Source organism: Antechinus flavipes, chromosome 4 (assembly GCF_016432865.1).
Source record: "Antechinus flavipes isolate AdamAnt ecotype Samford, QLD, Australia chromosome 4, AdamAnt_v2, whole genome shotgun sequence".
Taxonomy (NCBI): domain Eukaryota; kingdom Metazoa; phylum Chordata; class Mammalia; order Dasyuromorphia; family Dasyuridae; genus Antechinus; species Antechinus flavipes.
In genome coordinates, this window is record NC_067401.1 from 84,524,689 (window position 1) to 84,543,581 (window position 18,893).

General features: G+C 37.0%; 1 protein-coding gene across 1 annotated transcript in view; it reads right to left on the minus strand.

Annotated features, from left to right (window-relative positions):
• The window catches only part of EFCAB2 (EF-hand calcium binding domain 2), a 124,171-nt gene extending 108,787 nt beyond the window's left edge, over nt 1-15,384 (minus strand). Inside the window, exon 1 of the mRNA XM_051993455.1 lies at nt 14,523-15,384. Coding sequence (XP_051849415.1) covers nt 14,523-14,544 — 22 coding nt within the window. The 5' untranslated portion in view covers nt 14,545-15,384. The remainder of the gene's footprint in view (nt 1-14,522) is intronic.
• Between the last annotated feature and the right edge of the window lie 3,509 nt (nt 15,385-18,893).

Here is an 18,893-nt window from a genome sequence, read left to right on the forward strand (position 1 = left end):
ATCTCTCCCATTGTTTTTCCCTTTTGCTCTGATTTTTCTCTCTTAACATGATTCATAAAGTAATGTATATTAAAAATTTACTAGAAAATTTTTTTTAATTACACATTACACAAACTGTTACATATATTTTTTTCCAATCCTTTGTATAAAATGTTCATGTTTGTTGTTGTATATTAAGTTCATTAATTTAAAATTTTTATCCAAAAAATTTTGCATGTATATAGAATTATGTATAGAAAAATTGCACATGTTTAACAAATATTGGATTACTTGCCATCTAAAAGAGGGAGAAGGGGAAAGAGGGAAAAAATTTGGAATACAAGTTTTGCAAGGGTGAATGCTGAAAATTATCCATGCACATATTTTGAAAATAAAAAGCTTTAATAAAATAAAAAGATAATTTTTAAAGAACATATTGAACTAGATGAACTCAAAGTCTTATAGTTTAAAATTATATATCTTTATTATAGAAATACAAAGATGCAAGATGACAGTGTCTTGATAGATATTTGGTAGTAGATATAATACTATATTATAGTTACTTGTTAGAAATGAAAATTAATTTTCCTAATGTGATCTTGAGAAAAATTGCAAAAGTTTAAATGTTGAGGATACCATTGATAGAATGAGGGGTAAGAATGAAGGCAGGTTTTAACAAAAAATAAAATAACAAACATTCCTAAGTCTGTGTGCATCTTTGAAGCATTTAACTAAGTACTTAAACCCCTACCTGAAATTATAAAATAATAGGCCTCAAGGGATGCCTTACCAAGAGAACGGTTGAGAGCATGTAACTATAGGAATGCAGAAATGCCCTCAAGGTTAATTAACTGATAATACAAATGTTATTATAAAAAGATATATGCCTGAATACCATGATACTACTGAATAAAAATTGTAAAGTAATAAAGAATCTGATGATCTTTACTAAGAATCTGATGACAATTCTCAGTAAAGTCTTATTGTGAAAATCCTTCAACATAAAAAGTTCCGGGGCTACATTTAACAGAAGATCCAAATCACTGCTTCAAAAGTGAAAAGAGCTTATTTCACTGTCTGTCTACATGACATTTTTTAACAGAATTTGCTGAATCTGGGAGCACCATGCAGATATCTTTAAAATATTTCACATCTGAATATTGTTTTGGCTAGAAAAATTACCATGTTAGGCAGCTAGGTGAGGAAGCGGATGGAGCACCAGCCCTGAAGTCAGCAGGAGCTGAGTTCAAATCTGTTCTTAGATCTTAACACTTCATAACTGTGTGACCCTGGGCAAGTTACTTAACCCCAATTGCCTCAGGGGGAAAAAAAAGAAAAGAAGAAAAAATTTACCAGGTTTCAGTGACATTGTTAGTATTTTATGTGAAATGTAATTTTAGATGACATCACTGAGAAGGGAGATGAACAAGACAACCAGCTGATCACATCATGTTTCTGAAGGTCCTATACAATCTAATTCTTTCTGCTGCATTCCTTAAGATTTTGTATAATTTAATTTTTATGTTAAACATCATAGGGTTTGTCTTAGGAGATTAATAGATGTCACCATTAAGGTTTTCTGATATTCCAATTTTTCTTGTTTTGTTAGTTACAACCTCTGTTTAAAACTAAATATTTGTTTCTATTTTCATTATTTAAATATTTATGAACTATTGAGATGTTTCTCTAAGACATTCACAATTGATAACTGTGTATCTAATTTATGAACAGCTTCTTAATGGCATCTTATTTTTAATCCTTCAAATTCCCTTTTTTTTTTGTGGACAACTTCCAGGTAGTAAAGTCACAGCAAATGAATATATAATTTTAGATGTACCATGAAACCTAAGTAAAAAGAAGTATTATCTCAACATAAATGGCTGAATAAGTTATGGTATATGAATGTTATATATTATTGTTCAGCAGGATGATTTCAGAAAGACCTGAAAAGACTTACATGAAGTGATGCTAAGTGAAGTGAGTGGAAGCAGGAGAATATTGTACACAGCAAAAAAATTATAAGATGATCACCTGTGATGGATATAGCTTTTCTCAACAACAAGATGATTCAGGCCAGTTCCAATAGACTTGGGATGGAGAGAGCCATCTGTACCCAGGAAGAAGACTATAGGGACTATAAATGTGAATCACAACATTGTATTTTCACTTTTTCTGTTGTTTGCTTGCTTTTTTTTTTCTCTAATTTTTTTAATCTGTTTTTTTTTTGTGCAGCATGAGAAATAGAAATATGTACAGAAGAACTGCACATGTTTAACATATATTGGATACTTGCTGTCTAGGGGAGGAGGTAAGGGAAGGGAGAGAGAAAAATTTGGAACACAAGGTTTTTGCAAGGGTGAATATTGAAAACTATCTTTGCATGTATTTTGAAAATAAAAGGTTATTTTTAAAAAGGCAATCCAAAATTCACAGTAATGCAATGTGAATGAACTGTGAATTTTCCTCTATAACTGTCATCTATATATAATAACCACAGATTTCTATGCATTGTTATCCCAAAAACATTCTTGGTCCTCTACAATCTATTTTTGTCTTCTTTTCTAATTAGCCTTTCATAGAGGCACATTGTTTTTGCATTCCTCTTTTCAAAATGAGTTGACCAAAATAACTTTACAATCTTGTTTTTTTAATAATAGCTTTTTATTTGTTATGAGCGGCTTACTCATATTCATATAGCTATTAAGTAGTTGATACTCTTCTATCAACTAAATCTTTTGACTCTAAGATTAGAATCTACAAGGAGCACAAATCCTGCAAAAGGATCCAAGGATTCATAGCTGGAAAAAAATCCCTTAATTTTGCAGATGAAGAAACTGAGTCTCATAAAGCAAAAATAAACTTCCTTAAATCATACAGCGATTAAGGGGCAAAATTGGTCCTCTCTGACTTCCACATCCAGAGATCTTTCTTTCCTTTGAAGCCTCTTAAATCCATCTTGTTTTGGGGAGTATAATTACATATTTACTTCATTTCAATAGATGCATAGTTTATCTGTTGTATATGTCAAATTTCTATAAAATAAGTCACATTTTCCCAATAATTTATATCATAATTTCAGTTTTGTGTATATATGGGAAAAGATTCAGCTACAAAAAAAATTATGAAATACTTAATAAATGAAGTCATAAAGGTGAAATAGCTAAAAAGAACATTAAGTAATCTAGAGGTGTGATAGACTCAAGTGCAGAGATGTCCATTTTGAACATAGTACTGTGTAGATTCACTTTGTTTGACTATCTTTGTTATATTTTTTTTTCTTGCTAGTTTTTAAAGAAGAAGAGAACAGAGAAGAGAAGGGAATTGACAAATGACTTTTCCCCCCTGAGGCAACTGGGGTTAAGTGACTTGCCTAGAGTCACACAGCTAGCAACTATTAAGTATCTGAGGCTGGATTTGAACTAAGGTCCTCCTGACTTCAGGACCAATTCTCTATCCACTGAGCCATCCAGCTACCCCTGACAATAGTGTTTAAAAAAATAAATAAACTTTTCTAAATATACATAAGAGAAGAGAAGGAAGCAAACAATTATGTTATAGTTTCAAATGTAACCCTTGTTTTGTTCTACTATGTATATGTAAGTGTTCTTTTTTGTTGGTGGTACTGTTTGAATTCCAAATTTTAAAAAACTTAAGTAGGAAAAAATAAGTCTATGAATGGAAGAATATGCTCTATAAATATCCCCAATTAGTGGTCATACAGGCTGTGCTTAAACATTTCCAGTGACAAGGAACTATCTAATCAAATAGTTTCAAAACTAATCAAAAAGAAGTTCCATCTTCAGAAAGTTCTGATTGAAAATTCTTATATCAAAATCTATCTGTGAAATGTATACTTCTTAGTGCTAGTTTTCCCCTCTGGGACAAAACAGAATAAGCCCTAACTAAGTAGCTATGTGATCTAGGGCAAATCACTTTCTACTTTCAAATCAAGTAGCTTTAAAAAAAAAAAAGGAAGAAAGAAAGAAAAAAAGAGAGAGAGAGAGAGAGAGAGAGAGAGAGAGAGAGAGAGAGAAAAGAAAAATGAGACTAGTCCCTTGAAGTTCTAAAATTCTATTACTTAAATATCTTTTATATGAGGCAATCTTCTAAATATTTAAAGATAGCTTATTCTGTGCTTCCTAAGTGCTATCTTCCTCACACTAAACATCACTTGCTCCTTCAACCAACATTCATATGACATGATTTCCAGCACACCATCCTGGTCACCTTTCCCTGAATTTGCTCCAGTTTATCAGTGTCCCCCTTTAAAGGGTAGCACCCAAGTTCTCCAAGATACTCCCTCTGGATACACAAAATACCACTACCTCCCCCAAATTTAAAAAAAAAAAAAACTATAATGGACAAAACATATTCCTGTAGCTTAAGACAGCCTTGGCTTTTTTGACAACCACCTTATGCTCTTAATTCATAATGAATCTAAAAAAAGTTTCAAATCTCTACTTTTTTTTCATCATGTCAAATACTGTCTAGTCATCTCTCCTACCCTTGTGCAGTTGTTTGTTTTTGAACCAAAGAAAATGTGAGACTTTACATGTGGCCCAAATAAATTTCATTTTGTTAGAGGAACTGTACAGTGCAAATTTACTATCAAAAATCAAAAAATTTATTAAAATCAAAAAATTTACCACACCAGAACTGATTTATACTTATTGTGTTACTAGTCATGACATGGGTATTTTCTCTGAATCTAGGTTTCTTTATAGGTAAAACAGAAATAATACTTATAGTACCTCTTTCAAGGTTATTTAAAGAAATACATTTGGAATAAAGCCCCATCTAAATCTGAACTATAAGAATACCCAGCACTAATTTACTTGTTACACGTTTTAATAGTCCTTTTCTGCCTTTTCAGACAGCTAGGTGCCACCGTGGATCAAGTACCAGACCTAATCAAAAAGATCTGAGCTCAAATTTGGCCTTAGACCTTACTAGCTAGGTGACCCTGGGCAAATCACTTACCTATTTCAGTTTTCTCATTTATAAAATGAGCTGGAGAAGGATACTCCAGTGTCTCTGCCAAGAAAACTCCAAATAGGGTCATAACATTTTTTTTCTTATATCTAATACACCCACAGAATTTGTCTTACTGAAGTAGCTGAAGACACAAATATGCAAGTGATTTAAGAATTCTTACCAAGCAAGACATCAAAGTGCACAAATAATAAATTGACAATCTTGTAATTTAAACTGTCGTAAAGCTATAAGGAGAAAGCATTCACTTGATTTGTTGACCAAATAAGTATATCTTTGTCCAGAGCAGAGGATAATCAAGAGATAAATATCTTCTCTCTAAACAATAAAATCAATATCTAAAGGATATTCCCTCCAAACTGGCTACCAGCTCCTACTTATCTACTCCAGCAAAAACCTACAATTCTCACCAGACCAGATGATGATCAAAAAATCTAATGGAAAGCTCTCGTAAATGATTTTTTCTATTCGATAACTGCTCTAAAAGTCACCTAGAAGCTCATGGGCACTAAAAAAGGGTGTTTCTAGTAAAGCCAGCTCCAGGGGAGGCTTAGCCCCCCAGGTTAGACCACAGGCAGGTTATGACCCTGGCCTCTTAAGCCGGTTGGGATCTTCACTAATCCTTAACCCCAGGATGATCTGAAATCTATATTGGGTTCCTTGGATGCCACGGAAGCAGCAGTGACAAGTATAGCCTGGGTGGCTCGGAATAGGTGAGCTCTTAGCAGTGAGGGGCTCTGAGTCCCTCCTTCGCACTTTGTTCTGAAACACCACAGAAGTCCCTAAAGATCCAGGATTCTGAACCCAAAGATTCAGGGGAGCCTTAACCTGAAGACAGAAATTAGCATACAAACTCAGGTGTTTCAGGGCAAGATCAAGCAAGTCCTACTAGCCTGCACAAAGGACAGCAAAAAAGGTACAGCCTTGGGGTGGCACAAAGTCCCACTTCAAAAACTAAACCAAGAGACATGAGTAAGGCAAAAAAAGATATGGACCAGGATTTTTTTTTTTAATTATCATAACTCCAGAAATACCCCAAAATCCTGGTCACAAGGAAAAAGTAATTGTATAACAACTGCAAGCAAAAACTTACAAGGTAAAAAAAAAATTTTTTTTTTATTATTTTTTCCAGTCCTGACTTCCTAAAAAAAAAAAAAAAAACTGATTTTCCACAAACACTGAATGAATACCTAAGGAAAAAAATAAAGCAAGAATTTTTTAAATGAAATAAAGGTTCCGAAAGAAGGAATTAGAAAGAGAAAATAACTTAGAAGAAAAAGTGGTAAATCTTACTCATGTAATCCCTAAAAATTGAAATAGAACAAACAGAAATTAATCACTTCATGAGACAGAAAAAAAAATTAGAATACAGGGGAAAAAAAGACTATGTAATATATCTGATTTTAAAAAACTTACTTGGAAAACAGGGTAAAGGATAAATAAAGTTTCATCAAACTCCTAGAAAATCATGATTTAAAAAAAATAAATCCTGTACTCTATATTTAAAGAAATCATAAATTAAAATTGACCATATCTCTGAGAACCAGAAAGTAAAGCAAAGATACAATCTACTGATCACCTTCTGAGAAATAACACCAAACTCTAACCCCTTTCCCCCTCTCTCCCTCTCTTCCTTTCCCTCTCCCTCTCCCTCCCTCTCTCCTTCCCTCTTTCTCTCTCTCTCTCTCTCTCTACACACACACACCACACACACACACACACAGAGTTTTGTTTTTCCTTGCCTTTTCAATAGGAAGGAGAAGAGATAAGGAAAAGGAAGAGAATCTGGTACTGGGGGAAAAAATTTATGGGAATAGAGAAAATTTGAAACAGGGAGAAAAGTCTTTGGGCTTTGGGGAAAAAAAAGTTTCAATAAAGTCATACCCAAAATCCAGTTTCCATATCCAAAAACAATTACTGCAAGTACCCAAAAAGGGCTTCAAGTACCAAGGAACTATAGTCAGGATTATATGAGACCAGGCAGCTTCCATCATAAACCAGAGGAGATCTTGAAATACAATATTCCAAAAGGCAAAACATATAGACATATCCAAGAATGACTGATTTTGTAGAGTCTAACTTTAAGGGGGGAATGGATCTTTAATGAAAGTATCCTGCCAAATATTTCTGATGAAAATATCAAAGTTGAGTAATAACTTTAAAATACACAAGAAAAACCTAGAAAGGTAATTATTTGAATAACTAGAAGTAATTATGTGATGATATAATGCCAACATTCAAATATAAGAAAAATAATCAAGTTTTCCCTTAGGAATTTAATGTCTTTAAAAGGTATTAAGAGATTTAATTGAGAAAAACAGAGGTACTAAGGATGTATTGGTCCTTCTGTAAGGGTTGTAAGAGGAGAAATAGGTAAAAAAGGAATATACTAATGAAAAAAAGAAAAAAGGAGGTGTAATCTGACATTTTTCCTAATTAGGGTTTGTAAAAAGAAACATATAAACATGGAGGGTAAAGTGAGAGGAACCAGCAGCAGATGAACACGAACCTTATCTAAAATGTAAAAGATGTAATGTTGTGCCACAGTTCTCTTTTATCCTGACTCAGTTTCCCTAAATTGTCCTGCCACAGTTTCCCTAATTGTTTTGCCTCAATTTATAATTGTTCTGCTCCATCCTGCAAAACCCCCCTTCCCTCTTAATCAGAATATTTGATAAGTATAAAAGAGCTTGTATTTTAGAATATCAGAATACCTCTCCCCATCCCAAGCTATCAGAATATCAGATACCGTCTTATCCAGACACCTCTCTCCATCTCCCGGGTTCCTCCCCTCATTATGTCATCCCCATCTCTAGTGGGTCACTTTACCCTGTCAGAGTCTCGTTCCCACTCTCAGCACCCTGACTCCACTCCTGCTTCAGTCTACCCCTGTATCTGAACTCACATTGTTGGCTGGATTCTTGGAGATGATAGTCTCATTCAGCCCTGGGACCAAACCATGGATCCATTTGGCCCAGTAAATCTCTCCCTTTCAAATAAAATATTAAATATTCTCTAATCTCTATCTTGCCTCAGTTTCTCCGGCATTACAGTATTTCAATAAGGAAATAAGAGAGAAGAGTTTAAAAGGAAGAGAAGTTACAAGCAACACAAAGTTCCTACTCCCAAAAGGGGGAAAAACAAACAACAAAATCAAAAAATGGTACCTATTAATTGGGAAATAAGTCAACCAACTGTAGCATATAAAATGTAATATCACATTATGCCATAAGAAAATGAGACAATTTCATAAGATCCTAGTAATATGAACTGTTCCAGAGTGAAATGAGTAGAACCAGAATAATTCATATGAAGAAAAAAGACAATATTGTAAAGAACAAAGATGAAAGACTGAAAAACTGATTACTGTAATGCCCAATTATGTCTATAGAATATCTCTAATGAGGAATATTTACCATATCTTGAGAGATGGTAGGTGAAGATGCAGAAAGATGCATAGATTTTTGGATATAGTCAAAAATGTATGATTTGTCTTACAGAATTATGCTTATTTGTTTAAAGGGCTTTATTATTTTTCTCTTAGTTTTTGGGAGTTTGAGGGAAAGCAGACATTAGTAATAAAACCATACAAAAAAAGCCAGTGAAATATTTTTTTTAAATGCATAGAAGAAACCTTAAATAAAACAAGGAATCTCAGAAGGAAATAAATACAAGAATAGTTTTGAAAATAATATATGTAACATATATATCCAGTATAACATGGATATTCAGTTTCATATACAAGCTTGTGTTCAAGCTATGTTTACATTTTCTCTTTAATGATGTTTAAGTTAAAATAAAAAAAAGGTAGTGCATCCCTAAATGTTATTTTATGAGGCACTGAAACAAGAAAGAATCAGAACTATAAAGAAATGTAATTAACAGACTTTTGGTTAAAAAAAAAAAAGAAAGAAAGAAAATTTCTGACTGTATAAACTTGCTTTAAAATGTGAGAGGAAAATGTTAAAACTAGCAATAATTATCTATCCCACTGCTAACATTCTATTCAGCAACAAAGTGGATGACCAACCTGAAAATATACCTTATATGTTATTTTTGTTCTTATCTTACCCTTCTGCCACTTGCATATTGGAAAATGATACCTGGTCTTATATATTTGTGTTAATTTCCAATCTTAGATATCAGATTTTTTATCAGACACTTAATGCAAAGATTTTTTCTCCACTAACAATTTCTCTTCTAATCCTAGTTGCATTGATTTTGTTCATGCAAAAGCTGTTAAATTTTCTATAATCAAAAAGCCTACATTATTTTTTATGATCATCTCTATCCCCTTGTCTGGTCAAGAATTCTTCCCTGTCCAATAATTGTAAGAGGTATCTCCTTTCCATTTCCTATAAATTTTTATAATGATATGACCTTTTATGCCACGTTCCACTTAAAACTAATTTAAGTATATGGTTTAAGATCTTCATCTAAACTTTTTTTTTTTTAGTCAAACTGCTTTCTTATTTTTCCAGCAGTTTTTGTTGCATAAGGAATCCAAGAAGTTCATACAGAACACTCAACTAATAAGTCCCAAATTTTTAACTGCCTACTGGACATCTCAATCTGAATAGCTCATTAGTACCTCCAAACTTTGAGGTAGCATGGCAAAAAAGGGTGGCATAAGGACACAAGTTCCCTTCCTGCTGAGCTTTGACTTGTCCTGTGTTATCGAGATCAGATCTCTTCTAGGAGCCTCAAGCCATTCTCTAAGTCTCTAATTTATGAATACATAGAGATCTGCATAAACAGAAGAAATCATCAGGTCCACAAAAATCACAGACAAATTTTAATAGACTTTCCTCAGACTCAAAAAAAAAGCCAGTTACATTATCAGCCATCTTCCTCCACCTGTTTCTCCTGCTTCAACTTCCCTACTTGTGGATATGATTATGCTGCCAGGTGCTAAGGCTTAAAATTCATCAAACGTTTTTAAGTGCCTGCCTACCACAGGCAAAGCTTTCTGCCAGACGCTAAGGATAGAAAGACAGGAGCAAAAAGTTTCTTGCCCTTTAAAGAACTTGTAATAGCTCAAAACAGAATTTTTGAGCTGGGTCATCTGAGTGACCAGCTAGTGCAACCCCTACCTGAAGAAATGCCTGGGTTCTGTCAATAAAAAGTTATTTTTTAAAAAATTTAAAAATTAAAAAAAAAAAATAAAATTTAAAAAAAAAAAATGCCAATAAGGAAGACTTCCAGTGATTGCAGGGAGCTAAGAACCTGCTACCTCTAGAGGAAGGCCATTCCATTTTTACATAACTAATTGTTAAGAAGTTTTTTTTTTATTATTTAACAATTAATCTAATATCTCTTTACAATTTCCACTGCTTGTGTTCCCAAAGCAAAAATTTGGAGAAAAGTACTAGAATCTGAAGAGATTAGGAAAAACTTGCCAGAAATGAAACAAAAAGGAACTTGAGAAGGGAAAAAGAACTAGATGCATGGGTTCCTAAGAAATAGCTGTGTCTAATTTCTTAAATCTTGTAAATCATTTTACATTTGAAACTAAAATAGTAATTAAGTAAAAGGCACTACCTTAGTTTACCATATTTGTTTGTTGTTCATGGTTATTAATTTTTGTGTTAAGTCAATTAGGTTTGGGATATTTGACAGTTTACTGACAGTATACAAACAGATTTAGTGGCCACTCTCATCAATACAAAATGAGTACAAAACTCACTGGATCTCTTTACTTCATGGCCATCCCAGAATCTCTGCTCTGAATAATATGGGGAAGGAGCTGAATCCATGGAAACCAACTTGGTCTTAGGCAGTTGACTGCTTCTTGATGGCTCACATCACCAATTTACAGGTAGGAGGGGGCTAGCCTGCCATCTAGTCCAACCTCCTTATTTTACAGATAAAGAATCTGAGCCTCAGAGAGGTGGAGTCATTTGCCAAAGCTCACACAAATAAGTTACAGAGTCAGTATATAAGCTCAGTTTTCTAATTTTTAAATATTTCTACTATATGTGACTTAAGGTTGTGAAATTTTTGATAAAGGAAAGGCAATCTTTTTCAATTGCACTGACCTTCAGGTAAGCCAATGAGAAATACAGGAGTTAACAATTCCTTTGGATGTCTTTCTGAAAATCCTCCCCATCCCCTATGCCCATTCCTAAAACAAGCTGAAGGAAAAAAGCATTATGCCAGGCACTTTACAAATATTATCTCATTTTATTCTTACAACCATTTTGTGAGGATTATCCCCATTTTCCAGTTGAAGGAACTGAGGCAGATGAGTCACAATGTTTGTCGCTGCATCTGAATACAGGTATTCTTCACTCTAGACCCAGTCCTTTACCTACTGTACAACCACCTTGCTGTCTCTATCCAGGTCAGCTGCTTCATTTATTTTGTAAATGAAAATTTTTATTACATATACACACACATCCTTTAATTATATCATATGTCATTTTTTAAAAAATGAGACGGTTGGCAATGTGGCAAATTTGATTACTGGACAAGTAATCAGAAGATACACCTTATACATCTAATCCAAACTCCTTCTTTTAAAGATAAGGCTAAGAGGGGTTACATAACTCCTCTAAAGTCTGCTAATTAATGGCAGGGCCTGGAAGCCAAAACCACTGACTCCCAGTCTGGTCCTCTTTCTACTCTGGGAAAAATCACTTCATATAATAGAATGAGAGCTATCAGATAACTGACCTTGTTCATTCTGAAACCAAGGACCAGAGAAGTCTACCATCTCAAACAAGGTCAAACAGTATGCAGGAAGTGACAAAGTCAGGAGATAAATCCAGATCACACATTTGGCATCCTTTCTACTTCCCACTGCTCTTTAAAATAAGGGAGGATTAAATGATCTCAAGTCCTCTCTATTTCAAAGTTAAATGTCTAGTTTTTTGTAGTATTTTCTTCCTAACAAAAATAGCTCCCAAATATCCATGATTAACCTGTTCTGCTGCCGACCAATCTCTTCCCAATGTCTACCAAAACATCTACTTCTAATAGAGTTGCTAAATAAAGTAACCAAATCAGGTTCTATTTCCTGCTTCACTGCCAGCTAACTGTAAGGCCTAGGGAAAATCATTTAACCTTTAAAGCTAGACTCCATCTATAAAGAAAAGGGATTAAACTAATGAAAATAATAGCTCACAATTTTATAGTGTTTTTAACAATGTTTTCCTCACAACAAAGAGAGATACCAAATGGTATTACCCTTGTTCTCATTTTACAAATAGTGGAATTACAATTTAGAAAGGTTAAGGGACTTGTGACATAAATGGTGGAGATGACATTCAAACCCAAATTGGAATTTCACATTCATTGTTCCTTCCATTAAAGCATGCTGATTATAAATTTCCTTATACAATTCTATATTCTGCGTTCCTGAAAAATTAATAGAAAAACAAGTCACTTCTTAAACTGTATACATTGTAGCATTTGTACTTTCTAAAAAGCATTACTGAAAGCTATTCTTTTTAAAGGAAAAGTGTCATAGTAATATTCTCATACATTTCATTAAGAATGTAAACTTCTTGAGGCTAGGGTTGGTTTCAATTACAAATATTATTATTGCTGAAAATTGATAAATCATTACAATCTATTTACTTGTGTTCCAATTGATATTCTATGACACAGCAGAAATCCAGATTTGGAAGGGATTTTATATGTTCAATGTCTTTGAACAGTTTGCAAATATTGAGGTTTGAGGGAATTAAGTGATTGACTCTGAAATTCAGTTTTCCTAATTTCAGGGCTCTTTTCATCGCCTACCTCAGGGTCTATAAATACTGATACTATGCTTTTGACTTTTAAGGTGTTAAGAATTAATAAGAATTGTTTTTTAATTGCTTTGTTGGAATTTTTCAAAGTGCAAATTATTTATCTATCTCAATACAACTCCAGTAATAGTTAAAATATACTTGAAGTGGTTTAGTAACCTAAATACTAGATTTTAAATAGTCAACAAGCAATTATTAAACACCTATTAAATATACTAGGAAATGTCTAAAAGTTAGGGATACAAAGACAGACAAAAAACATCCCTCCTCTTAAGTTTATAGGCTAAAGGAGAAATCAGTGCAAATTACTTATCACAGCCAATAAAGACTCAGTCATATTCAAAATATACAAGGGTTTCAAATAATCCACGAATTTTTAAGCAGCTACTATGAGTGAATTATTGTGTCTATGCCTGGGGGGTAAAAAGCGCAAAAACAATCCCTATGGTGAGATCCTGAAGGGTGTTTTTCTCCTGCTCCCAAGGAGTTGAGTTTAAATGGGGAAACTATATAAGATGCAAAAAAATCAAATTATTGACAATTAATGCATTACATTAAGAGAGAGAAGAACGCGAACGGTAGTGGAGTTTGACTAAGAGAAGCTTTTTTCCAAGTATTGCACTCTAAAGTGGGGGGACGTTTTATTGTTTACAATACGCAGATAAGGTGACTGCCCATTTTAGGGTCGGCAGACGAAAATGTAAAAACTGCGTTTTGGACTCCCTGCCACGGGCAATTAACTGGAGAACTGGGACTTCTTTGCACAGGAACCCCAATTTCTCAGACCAGGGCCTTTCTTTTTATTGTGTGAAGAACCTGCGGGGGAGGAGATGCGAACATGTCTGCCTCCCCGCCGCTTAAGATGGAGGCCGCCATTCAGCCCGGGCTCTGGGCCGCACGCTGAGAGTAGCTCGGGCCGAGCCCGGGAAAGTGGGGGCGGGGAGAGCCTGCGGCGTGCCAGCATCCTCGGGCCCTCTTGGAAGGAGCGCCCCTGGAAGGGCGGCCGTACCTCCTACCCTGGCTGCCCTGACGTGCTTCCTCAATCGAGATCTTTGGGAGCCACAAAAACAAATAAATTAAACTCTACCGCCTGATCCTTTCTTTCCATAGACAACCTGGGGTAAAAGCGAGGTGCGGCCGGGCAGGCGCTACATGGCGCAGGAGGGGGAGGGAATAGCCGCAGCCTCGCTTCCTCCCGCCCTCGCCTTCCTCCGCGGGGAGCAAGATGGAGCCGCCAAATGCTCGTCAGTTAAAGGGGAACACGAAAGGAGGCCTGGCGCGGCCGCGTGGGGGCGACGGGAGGTGCAAAGAGGATCCAGGAGGAAGAACCCCGCCACGCCGAGGCCTGAACCTCGGAGCCTCATTCGAGGATACAGCGATCTATCCGTAATACTACTACCGGGACCACATCTTTTGTGTCCCGGGCTGTGGGGCTCGCTAGTTTCCGGGAAGAGGAGGGGGAGGGGCGGCGGGAGGCGCCGAGGCGTCGCATTCGGGCACCGCGCCTGACCTGGGGGAGGGGAAGACGAGCGATGGGAGGGGAAATTAAAGGGTGAGGAGGGAGGATGAGAATAAGGAGAGGGAGGAGATCCGAGACCTCCCTCCCCTTGCGCTGGGCGGGGCCAAGGTCATCGCCTCCCTACCCCCACCCCATAACCCGTTGTCCCTTCCCCTCTGCGAGCGGCACGTACAAAAGGGGTATTGGAAGGGGGATCCCCCGGGGACGCTTCTTCCGAGGTCTTAGGGTACGCGTGGAAAGTCTAGCCGGGCCCTTCCCTTCCCTAGGCGGTTTCCTACCTCCGTCTTTTTCGTCCGCCATCTTGTTGCCGCCCGGTCGCCCTGGAGATGCCAGGTGGCGCTGGGCGGCGGCGGGAAAGAAGAACCGCCTGGATCCGAAGGGGAAGGGGAGGGAAGGGAAGGGAATGGAGAGGAATATCAGGCTTGGCGCTGCCGCAGCCCCTGCACCTCCAGCAGGCTCGCTCCTCTCGCCATGAGGGAACAGGGGGATGGGGAAGTCAAAGACAAGGACATCCAAAGGATCCCTCCATAAAACCCCCGCGCGCCCCCCTCCGCCATAAAAACGCGGGCCCCGCCCTCGATCCCCCGAACCCTAGGGTATTGTTAGGTAATTGCCGCCAAAGCCCTCCCTTCCCGCCCTCTACAGGAGGCCCTCCCCCTCCCCAACTTCTCCCGCTCGTTTCCTCCCTCCCTCGTGCTTCCCGTGATGACTGCGTTTTTATAGCGAGATTTAAAAAAAAAAAAGGCGGCTAGAAACGTGCAGGAGGCGCTGTGGGCAGACTGGGCCAGGGATCGAGCTTGGGGCCGTTCCTCCTCCGCCCTTGCAGAGAATAGCCTCACGTGGAGTGCGCGCGGGGGCGCCCCTCCCGCACTCTCGAGCCTAGGCCCCAGGGAAGTCGCGGCCGCCTGAAGGTTGTGTAGCCGGCGCTCTCGTTTTTCCCCTCTGCGGGTCCTCCCTGCAACCCTCTATCCCCACCCATGCTTTCTCCCCAGGAGAGCGAAATAAAAAAAATTTTAAAAAAACGGTCCTGGCTGTGTGGCGCGATGACTTCAAAGGACTACTGGCCCGAGAGCAGGAGGAAATCGGCCATTAAGCTAATGTTCCTAAAGCTAGGGAGTGCTAGCTGGAGTCAGATGCCAGGCTCTAGTTAAAACACTGGCAGCGATGGTGTCTAGGCTGCAACGTCAGATACCAGCCAGGAGGCAAAACATAGGGTTCTCATAGCAACAACTCGCCCATATTGCAGTACGCAGAATTACATACGTCGAAACGCTTAGGGCTTTTTTTTTTTAATTCTTTGTCACGTTTTCTTGCTCAAATTGTTGTGAAAGCTTGAACTTTAGCTTTTTTTTTTAAAGCCGACCTTTGCAACTTAAAGTTTTAAGCATGAAATGTAGTTCCTGAGCTCAATGTGCAATGTCTTTTTAAGAGGGTATTTAAATAATATGTTCAAAAGATATTTTTTTAACAATTCATGCGAACAATGTATTCGCAATATCTTGATTCTGTTTTTAATGGTGATCCCTTTATGAATTGCACGATAGAGATTACTCGGTAAACAAGTTAGCCATATTTTTCCTTTTTGAAATAATTGTTTTGTTTTTCTTGGAAAGATTTCTGCACCACAATTTATAACTGCAGGCCCAAAGCTCACTAATTCCAACTGCAATGGAACCAGAAACTAATCGTTTCGGGTAGGGAGGCAGAGAATTTCAAAAAGTTTAACATTGTATTGTGTTCTCAAACACTTAAATTATTATTTTTTTTTTTTACTAAAGTGATTAAAGATGGTGCAGGCGAGTTTTATATGCCAAACTACACCTGTTTTGTTTTTTTTTTTTTAATTAAGTCCAATAATTGATGTTCCCCATTCAGAATAGTTGAAAAATTCAATTTTGTTTCTGAGCTAAATACTTACTGGCCTGCAGAGAGTCTCCATTGTTATATCAACAGCATAAAAGACCAAAATCCAATTTAGCAGTAAAAATCTATGAAGGAGGTATGTTTTCCTTTGTCCTGGAGAAACTTCCTGCCCTAAATGCCATAGTTCCCCAAATGCACATAAAGAGAAATAAAATTATGAAGATTTCTTGTTAGGCACCACATTTGGGGTTCAATGGTAAACGAACGAAATGCTGCCCAATTGAGCAAATAGAGAAGCAATTAGCATAAAGGCTGCAACCCACAGCACCTCTTGTTAATAGTTTTGCTGCAAGCAACAAAGAAATTTTTGATGCTGATTTGGGAGCTCTGGGCAGGAACCACATTTATCAGATTTATTTGTTATAAGGATGGACTTCTTTTGCATTTGGTTTCTGCATATGATATTGGTTTCTGCATATTCATAGATTATAATTACATGAATGTTGATTTTTTTTTAAAGATAGTTTATAGTTTAAGTGATTCTTAGCAAATTTTTTCTTGAAAAATTTTTTTAAAGTTTGAAATTTTGCTTTTAAAGCTTGTGTTTATATTTAAATTACTCCGGGCTTCACCTTTTTGATACAGAACTCAAAATCAGTTCCTTTTGTGCAATAAATACACACTTAATTCCTAATTATTTCTGGTTTTTAGGCCTTACAATTAGAACGGAAGTTCCTACCAGGCAGGAATTAAGTCCTATTTGTTTTGCATTCTGTATTAGTCTCCCAGTTATTAACCTACCAGTTTCTGAATACTTATAGAGCTGCCTGGGACTTCAGACCTCAGTTATAACATAGTTAATATTGTACTTTAATGTTTACAAAGCACATTACCTAGCAAACCATAAGGATCTGTTGATAGAACTGGAGATGTTTCTTCTGAAGAAAAAGGATCTCTCAGGGATATAATAGCAATCTTCAAGAATTTTTGAATGTCTATCTTGTGGAAAAGAAATTAGACTTGTTATTCTTGACCCCAGAAAGCAAAGATAATCTTTAGATGTTGCATATAGGCTTGCTCTAGGGGAAATCTTCCAAAACAATTCAGGTAGCTACATCCTGAGACTACTGCTATACGATCGCTGTGTTCCAGGATGAATTCCACAATCTTTCTCTCAGATTTTGGAACTCTTTTCACCCTGGACATTCACTCCAACCCTAGATTTCAGCCTTTGCTTCTAATTAGCTGGTTTCTCTGATGTAATAAGGACTCTGTGTCTCCCTGATCTTTGTGGAGGGTAGGCCACCTGGCCTGGTGAAATTCCTAAAGATGATCACCACCCTCCAATCTGGTTTCCTTAGGAATCTCCTACTTCCCAATTGATCTGGGAATCACTTTGGTCTGGGAAACAATCAAATCATTTATTGATTTGAAAATTAGCCCCTAATCACTCCTTAACCCCAAACCATAGAAGACTAATAAAAGACAAGATTCTGTACCCAAACCTTTGCTAATTCCTATCTGGAACTGGCCTACTGGGTAGCTTCTCAGTGTAATAAACCCATTTTTTTGCTTAAAAAAAAAAACTCACCTGGAGATCAGGACTGCAATCTTTTGCAAAAACCTGGGGACCCCATCATTGTTAGGGTATATCTCACCCCTCAATACCTCCTACAGCTTGTATTTTTGGGAGGCCACACTGGCTAATCACTTCTTTATTCCTCTGCAGGCCATACTTCTGACTCTAGACTTTTCTCTACTGCAGTCCCACCTCCTGATATCCTCATCTCTTCTTCCCATTACCTTTTCAGTTTCTTTCATATATTATCTTCCATTAAAATATAAGCTGCTTGAGGGCAAGAGGTTGATTCTCTTTCTGCTTATATTTATATTCCTAGCGTGTAATTCAGTGTCTGGACACGGTAAATATTTAATAAGTGCTTATTGATTGACTCACTGCATGAGGAGCTGAGGACAAAATAGACAGATACAGGCAGTGTTTTTGGGCTCTGCAGGGGGTCCAGCAAAAGGCTGAGAAGAACATTTATGAAGAATTTAATGAGGACTCCATGAAGTAAAGAAAAGGATTTCCAGGATCTGAGTTCCTCCTCTTTGTTAAATTGTCACTCATTCTAACTACCTTTAGTATCACTTAAAGCTTGCCCTAGCACCCTTTCTCTTTGCTCTTTTAAAGATCTCACTTAGTTCCATACCTTCCAGGATCTTCTCCATGCCATTATGAAGAAGTTTACATATACAATTGTAATCTCTTTCCTGCATTTCAGAATTAGAAGTCCCTTGGGCAGCTCAAACTCAAGCAAGTAAAAAACACTGCTAAATCTGCTCCTTCTTACAACTTTCCTATTTCTATTGAGGGCTCTTCTCTCTTGTTTAGAATCTTCCTTCTCCCCACATCCCATAGTCTATCAGCTTCCTCATCTCTTTCAGCATTTTTACACCTAGATATCCATTCCCCTATTTCAAACCCTCCATCACTTCGTTGTACTACTACAATAGCTTCTTGACTGGTCTTTGCTTCCTCTTACTTTCCCTCTCCTCCAATCCAACTTCCTGCTAATGACAGATCAGATCATTTCATTGCCCTTTTCAGAAATTTTCTGCCGTTCCCATGCTTCTGAGATAAAAAACAAATTTTTCAGCCTAACATTTAACCCCTAAATAAGGCTCCACATCCCTTATAATTCTTATGTAATTCATGCTACTTCTTCCTTCACAAGCTCCCAGCTGTTCTCCAAACTCAAAAACTGCCTTCCCAATGTTGGTGA